At 53.5% G+C, this 7704-nt stretch overlaps 1 protein-coding gene across 2 annotated transcripts; it reads right to left on the reverse strand.

The window, feature by feature from the left end:
• Positions 1-201: 201 nt before the first annotated feature.
• RPL3 (ribosomal protein L3) lies at positions 202-7059 on the reverse strand. 2 transcript variants are annotated; one of them, XM_017859846.1, is made up of 10 exons: positions 6947-7059; positions 5744-5936; positions 4820-4988; positions 4076-4211; positions 2728-2914; positions 2051-2211; positions 1461-1562; positions 952-1047; positions 512-631; positions 202-306 (listed from the first exon to the last, which is right to left on the reverse strand). In XM_017859846.1, exons 1-10 carry the CDS (start codon positions 6947-6949, stop codon positions 262-264), a joined length of 1212 nt encoding a protein of 403 aa, XP_017715335.1. In that variant the 5' UTR covers positions 6950-7059; the 3' UTR covers positions 202-261. The 2 variants fall into 2 exon arrangements, with proteins under 2 accessions (XP_017715335.1, XP_017715336.1); XM_017859847.1 differs by lacking the exon at positions 5744-5936 and having other exon boundaries at positions 6947-6965.
• Between the last annotated feature and the right edge of the window lie 645 nt (positions 7060-7704).

A 7704-nucleotide genomic window follows, 5' to 3' on the forward strand; every position in this document is an offset into this window, starting at 1 on the left:
TGGCTTTCTACAGGTCAGCAGAACCAGGTCCAGCTTTTACCTCCCTCCAGGGACTGAGGGTGGGGGACAGAGTAGGAGGCCAGAGGGCAAACCCAGTGTAGCTACAGAAAGGAGGGCAGTGGCCTTGGGGAGCACAAGGCACCTTAGGGGCCCCCATCTGCCTCCCCAGTCCCAGCCACTCTCCTGGAGAAAGAGGCAAGATGTCAGTGGAAAATAACTTTTATTGAGACCCCCCACCAGCTGCAAAATCTGCTCCTGGCATTAAGCTCCTTCTTCCTTTGCAATTCGGTCTTTCTTGAGTGGTCCCTGTGGGGAGAGAGGCAGTGGTCAGAGGGAGAAGATGGCAGGCGACAGCAGATGCCCACTCTAAAGGGGACCAAGACTCCGGGCCAGTCTCCACAGCCACAAGAGAGGCCCAAGGCATCAAGACCACCCCTACCCCGGGTGGAGCCAAAGGCTGGCGGGGGCCAAGTCACATCACCCAGCGAGGGGGGCAGGCAGAGGCGCTCACCATGAATGCTTTCTTCTCTTCCATGGTCTGGAAGCGGCCATGGCCAAACTTGGAGGTGGTGTCAATGAACTTAAGGTCAATCTTCTCCAGAGCCCGCCGCTTCGTCTGCACCAGCAAGGACTGTGGGCCAAGAGGGCAAGGGATTTAGGATTACAAGGAGACAGGCTTTCCTCAGAACTTGGTTCACAGCGCTCCTGCATCTGGGAAGCCACATCAATTCGGCGCCACCCCGCGCCCCCCCGCCCCAGCAGATGAGGACACACTCAAAGAAGCAAACAGCCCAGCAAGGCCAGACTGGGAATTTCCTCATTCCAGGACTTCAAAGCCAGTGTGAAAGGACTGCCAACACCCTCTCCTTCCTTTCCTCTGCCACCAGCGTCTGTGGCCTTGGATCCTCCCTCTACAGGAGCCCCCCCATGACCAGGCAGGGCCCGCCTCACCTTGCGGAGGGTGAGCACCCGCTTCTTGGTTCCCACCACACAGCCTTTCAGCATGACAAAGTCATTGGTCACTTCACCATAATGGACAAAGCCACCCTGGAAAACAAGACCATCGGATCAGCACAGGCCCAGCACCAGGCACAAGAGGGGACTGTTGTGCACAGATGACCCCTCCAGATTCAGGCCCTCTCCGACCACAGGGCTGTTCTCAGAAGGAAGGCAACAAGGAACAGTTCCGCAGTCTGTCTCGGGCGCTGTGCCCAGCGCATATTCCAGGCCTCATCACTGAACAGCTGAGCCTGAGACCCCACTTCTCACCAGCCAACCCCAACGAGTGGATTCGAATGACAACATGCCACTTACAAGGAACACAGCTAGGTGTTGTGCTGGCTTCAGTTAATGATCCTGCTGACAGCCCCTAGGAAGCAGGCTATCCCCAAAGACACGAGGACCTCACCCCACAGAAGAGGCCTGGGGTGGCCTCACGGAGCATAACACCCATTACTTACCAGAGGGTTGATGCTCTTGTCAGACAGGTCATAGTCAGTGGAGGCATTGTTCTTGATCAGCTTGCCGTCCTTGATAAGGTAGCCCTGGCCAATCTTATAGATCTGAATGAACAACAAGGATATAAGGCTGGGGCATTAGGGACAAATAAGCCAGACACGCCAGTGTGCTGACCTGCAAAGCACTCTAGGAAGGCCGCTGAGGCCTCAGTCCCAGCCACCAAGTATCCCAACTTCAAAGCAAAAAAGTGGCTGGCTCTCCAGGTTCCTTTCTGTTAAGTGGCTGGGCTAAAACTAAAAAAGATCCTGCTGTACAACATAGGAGGCCTGTCACACCACTGGTAGTGGGATCAGGGACCAATAAGGCTAGTATCCCCAGCCACACCAAGTCAGCCTCACCACAGCCACTTTACAGGCTGGCACCTTACAAACTATCAAGATGGGCCAGAACTGACCCATGAGAAGCGAGCCACTGATGTCCACATGATGATGCATAAGCTACAGTCCATGAAGCAGCGCTGACAGACACAGAAACCCCAGCCCCCATCACGAGGTCATCTTCCCACTCCCAGGGACCACTCTCAGAACCTCACCTTTTTATTGATCTCAGTGCGGTGATGGTAGCCTTTCTGCCCAGCACGTGCCACAGAGAAGGCCACACGAGCAGGATGCCATGCCCCAATGCAGGCCACCTTGCGCAGGCCTCGGTGGGTCTTGCGGGGCAGCTTCTTGGTGTGCCAACGACTGGTGACCCCTGGAATGGATACACATTACTGCACCTCAGTGCCAGCACCTCCCACTCACCCCTTCCTCCTCCTCAACAATGACCAACCATGGCTGGGTCATCTGAGGGTGATGAGATTATTTCATGTGCATTACCCACAGATCTCCCCTGTCAAGGTGGATAGGCTCTGTGGGTGTAACCCTGAACTCAACTGTGAATGGGTGCTTTTTAAGGCATCCATTAGTTTAAGCTCCCCCATCCGCAGGGACTGACAGAATTCCAAGCTCCCCTTTGCAGTTATCTACTGAGCTACAAAGAGCAAAGCGTCCAGGAACATGGTAAGAAGCTGTCCCCTGGCCCTCCGCTATCCCAGCCACTTCTGACCACAAGGCTGTTCTCAGAAGGAAGGCAGTAGAGAATGGTTCCACAATGTCTGATTCGGGCGCTGTGCCCAGCGCTCACTCTGAGCCTCATCACTGAACAGCTGGGCCTAAAACCACTTCTCCCCCAGGTTTGCACAGCAACGCAAGCTGCTGCAAAGCTCACCTTTGTAGCCTTTGCCCTTGGTCACCCCGATGACGTCGATCATCTCATCCTGCCCAAACACTTGGTTCACGGGTACCTGCTGCTCGAGCCTCTCACGGGCCCAGTCCAGTTTCTCGGCCACGGTGCCTCCGTTCACCTGGATCTCCATCAGGTGGGCCTTCTTCTGGCGCAGAGGAAGCAGGCGCATCTAGGAGGAGGTAGACACAACTCAGCTTCAGCTGCCAGTGCTCCTCCCACAGTAGAGGAACTGCAGCTCCATGCGGCCTGATTGATGTCAAGCACACAGCAAAAAGCCAGTTAACTTTGAACAAATCACTGAACCTCGCGAAGAGGAAGGAACTTTCATTTTTGCCAACAGCAACAACTTAACTTTGGATTCTGGTGCCTGAGTTACTGTCAGGATGAGCGGACAGGGCCCACACCACAGGCAAACAACCAGATCCCAGCACCTACCAGCCCAGTGTTCCTGTGGCTGTCTTTTGGGTCAGTTCCCCCGGGGTATTGCAGTAGTTTTACCTCAGCCACCTACACTTCCCCTAGTGACAAGCCTGCTTTTGAGACAGCACAAGCTCTAAATAAGAAAATGCATCACCGGATGCGGTGGCTCACGCCTGTAATCCCAGCACTTTGGGAGGCCGAGGCAGGTGGATCATCTGAGGTCAGGAGTTCGAGACCAGCCTGACCAACAGGGAGAAACCCTGTCTCAACTAAAAATACAAAATTAGTGAGGTGTGGTGGCGCATGCCTGTAATCCCAGCTATTCGGGAGGCTGAGGCAGGAGAATCGCTTGAACCTATGAAGCAGAGGTTGTGGTGAGCCGAGATAGGGCTATTGCATGCTAGCCTGGGCAACAAGAGCAAAACTCCATCTCAAAAAAAAAAAAAAAAAATGCATTGAAGCATAAAGCGTTCACTCAGGAACAGCCCAGCAATGTCCTGACAAAATTTCAATGGTGGAATCTAATCTGTGGTGGCCCTCACCACATGGGGTTTTACTCAGCACTTGCAATCAGCCAGGATAACCCGTAAGAGGACAGCAAGAGGCACCCACTCTAACCAAGTCAATAAAGGGCCTGCTCAGCTCACAAACTAGGTTTCCAGGAAAGCAGCCAGCACCTCACAACCGACTTTCAGGCAGGCATTTCAGTGTCACTGGTGAGTCACCAGTTGGGTCAGCCAGTTGAATTTTAAAGGGGCATGGTTCCCTTGCTAAGGGCCAGTAAGGACACAGTGCCCTCTGCTGGCAAGGGAGAAGCCTACTCACAAACATTGGGGCACGGGACCCCTACGATCACATAGGTCACTTTTACTAAGTGGCAGGCGAAGCCACCCTGGGGAACTGCACTCACCTGGGTGTGGGCAATGACACGGATGACTTGGCAGTACTTCTTCATGCTGCTGAAGTCCTTCTCCAGCTGCTTCTTGCCATCCTCATCCTGCCACTTCTTGCAGTACTTGGTAAAGGCCTTCTTCTTAGATTTATGCCTTCAGGAGCAGAGTAGAGTTGGGAAGGGGGCCGGGTGCAGGCCTTCATCACCCCTCCGAGGGGTGAGCGGAAGACACACTGGCACCGCGTGGGGATGGGGCTCATTGCCGGCTTCTAAGGAGCCTTTTCCACCGGCAAGCGGAGCCTAGATGGAGCTCATCGGGCAGAGCCGAGCGGAGCTGAGCAGAGGTCCACAAGGTTAATTTAAGTTACAAGCATTCAAACAAAATTCTTGCTCCGGGGTGCTAGAAAGCAAGCTTTCTGCCTTGGGGGAGCACCCATTCAGTGATGGAGGAAATGGGACATTCCAGCCAGGGCCAGAGGCTGTAGGGGTTGAATCATCCTGCTACCTCTCCTGGTTTCTAGTTGGACTCAACCAACTGGGTCCTCAGCCACCACCCCCTAGCCTGGACTCAGAATGAGGGTGTCGGCTTCCAGCTGAAGCCCGATGGCTGGCCAAAGTCTGATCGCAGGTATTTTTCTGTTCAAGAGACAAACTAAACCCGAGACAGCAGCTCCCTGCCTGCTACAGAGCTGAGAAACCATGCACACGCTGCTCCCTGCTCTCCAGCTCCCAAGCTAGGGACTGCAGGGCCTCCTCCCTCACCAGTTCTTATAGAAACGCCTCTTGCATTCATCACTGATGTGCTCAGCGAAGACAGTCTTGAAGGTCCGGAGGCCTCGAGGGGTTTCCACGTAGCCCACAATGCCCACAACCACCATGGGTGGCGTCTCCACAATGGTTACAGCCTCCACCACCTCCTTCTTGTTCACCTCTGCAAAAAAAGTAGTAGTCAGACTTGGCAGGAGCCCAAGCAAGGGGTGTAATGTTTTCTAGGAAAATGCAAAATGCCCCTTTAGGCCGGAAGGGCAACTGGGCCCCACACCTGCAGTCTGGACACTCAGGGCTGTCCTTACTACCTCTCATTCAAAGTGCATTTATGTTCTCTAATTTAAAAAATATCAGGACCCTAGATAACCAAATACCTGTCCAGCTTCAATTCTCTTCTACGGAAACCTCTGGAGGCAGACAAGATTTGCTATTTATCTGGAAAATTCAGTGTCTTAAATTTAACTAGGACACACAAATAGCTCTGAGCTCAGTTTAGAGTATCAACTGTCTAACGTTAATGTCTCCATGGCTCAGCAACCAGTGCTGTTAGACATCTCCAAGTGGAACACACAATTAAGTGGCCATTATTCAAGCTTTTAGGTGAAATGCACGTGAACAAGTAAAACATGAATGAGGCACTTCTTATCCCAGCCTCGGCAGCTCCAACCCCCTACACTAGTGTTACTTTTCTTTGCTAAGGCTCCTGGCAAATTTACTATGCTATGAAAGCAATACCCCACCCGCACCTAAAGCAAACAGTGCCGGCCATCTGTAGCCTTGGAATATTAGTCTTGAAGTTGTCTGCTGTCACAGCAGTTCTGACAACCAGTCTGCCCTCTGTTAACAGCTTGACTCCATCTCTCCAGTTTCCCTCCCCCTCCACTCCTATCCCCCAACTTTTAGGAGGCCCGTACATACTAGATCCTGGCCTGTCGACTTCCCGCACGATGTGGGTCATGCCAGCCTTGTATCCCAGGAAGGCTGTGAGGTGGACCGGCTTAGACGGGTCATCCTTAGGGAAGCTCTTAACCTTCCCGCGATGCCTGCTGCTGCGCTTCCGGGGCAGGAAGCCGAGGGACCCATGTCTGGGAGCGGAGAACTTTCTGTGAGACTGGGGGGGGGGGGGAATCACCGTCAGCACCCAAACCAAAGCAGTGCCCCCTTCTCTAGTTCCCCGCTGCCTAAGTTCCGAATCTCAGCAATACTGAACACTGACCAGACACCCAGCAAACCGAGTAAAAAGATAATTATCTCTTCCAGGCTCGCACATGTCAAGAATGCTTTTGTATTCGAAAAAATTTAAGCTGAATCTTATTTCAAATCCTCTCAACCTGTAAGAAAACGAGCCATCCGTTTTTTTCTCTAACACCACACAAAAATACACTAAGTAGTGACACTAAAAACTGCTTAACAGGCAGCTTTATGTGCAAATTAGCAAGGTTTTGACCACTAAAGAAAGGCACTCCAGGGACAAATGCTGGGTAGCAGCTAGCCAATACTACGCTATGGGCTGCCTCTAGCGCTCGGACACTAATTACACCGATACACGTAGGCCAGAGAACTCGGCAGAGCCAAATCAGAACATGACAATCAGCACACAGTTTCTGTCCGCCCGTCAATAAGTTCATCATCTGTGGCTTCTGGGAGCTCCAGAGGCCTTCGAAGTGCACAAGCGGTCCCAGATATTTCAGGAGGACTCCACAACACTCTCCTCCCGCAAGCTTCTTTACCTCCCAAAGAGAACGGTGCCGAGAACCCCCACCCAAGGTCCTCCTATCCAGACAAGCTGCTTATGGGCCCTAATACCAACGAATGATGGAGTTGGTGAGATCGAAACTCAGCAATGACTCATGGCTTTAAAAATGCCGGGCCTCCAAGTCTGCTCCCACCCTTACAGCCTGTCTCTGGCCGACCTGCAGGCCCAAAGCCAGTCCTCCAAGCGCTCTTCTCCACAAGCCTCTCGACTTTCCAGAAAATAGGCCTGACTGAGGCCCCCGCTGGGTCGCCTGTGCCCCTAGAGCAAGCCCCTGGCGCCGGCCAAGCTGGGATGGCGGCGATGCGTCGCGGATTCACCCGTGCCTACGCCGATGACAATGAATCGGACGCCATTACAACACATACCATCACGCCATCAAATCCCGCCGGTAGAGGTCGACCTGCCGTCGGTGCCCACTATATAAAATCAAATCTGGCTCCGCCCCTTCCGGCGTGCGAGCGCGCCCCCGCGGCAGACGTCGGGTCGGGGGGCACGTACCGAGCGCCATTTCTACGCATGCTCTTCCGCGCCTAACTCGTTCCGAGGTGGACGTCAGCTTCTGAGACCGAAATTAGACACTCTACGGCGAGGGGTCGGGTTCAAACTTAATGAAAAGCCGCGGAGACGTGGGCTGAGGGTTTGGTGTGCAAGTCTACGGCGTCCGGTAGCAGCCAAACTTGATAATAATGAAGAAAAAAGGTGCGTCGCTTTTTTTCCTGTGATATGCAGCTATCTCTGGAATTGGCGAGGAAAGACTGAAACCCTTGTTTCCTGCCTCCCACGCTGGTTTTGCCGCGACACCAACTTGCCTTTAACACCTTTAATCTCAGGCTTCCTTCCCTCAAGCCCTGTCTCTGCCATTTCTCCCATGCTAACGCAGTGGCCCGCGCTTGATTCTGAGAGTCTCAGGAGCGTCCCAAGCCTGCGGAACGGCCTCACGACCTCGGGTCATGCCGAGTCCAACTGCCCAGCCTCCCTGAGCCCCATGCCTTCCAGACCTCTGCATCAACGAGGGCTTTCGCTGATCTCCGCTTGGGCTCCAGGGTGACTCGGGTCCTGACCGATTCCCTGCCTACAGGCTCCTCCTCCCTTACGAATCTTTTTTTTTTTTTTTTTTTTTTTT

This window comes from Rhinopithecus bieti, unplaced genomic scaffold, assembly GCF_001698545.2.
Source record: "Rhinopithecus bieti isolate Rb0 unplaced genomic scaffold, ASM169854v2 scaffold_51734, whole genome shotgun sequence".
NCBI lineage: Eukaryota > Metazoa > Chordata > Mammalia > Primates > Cercopithecidae > Rhinopithecus > Rhinopithecus bieti.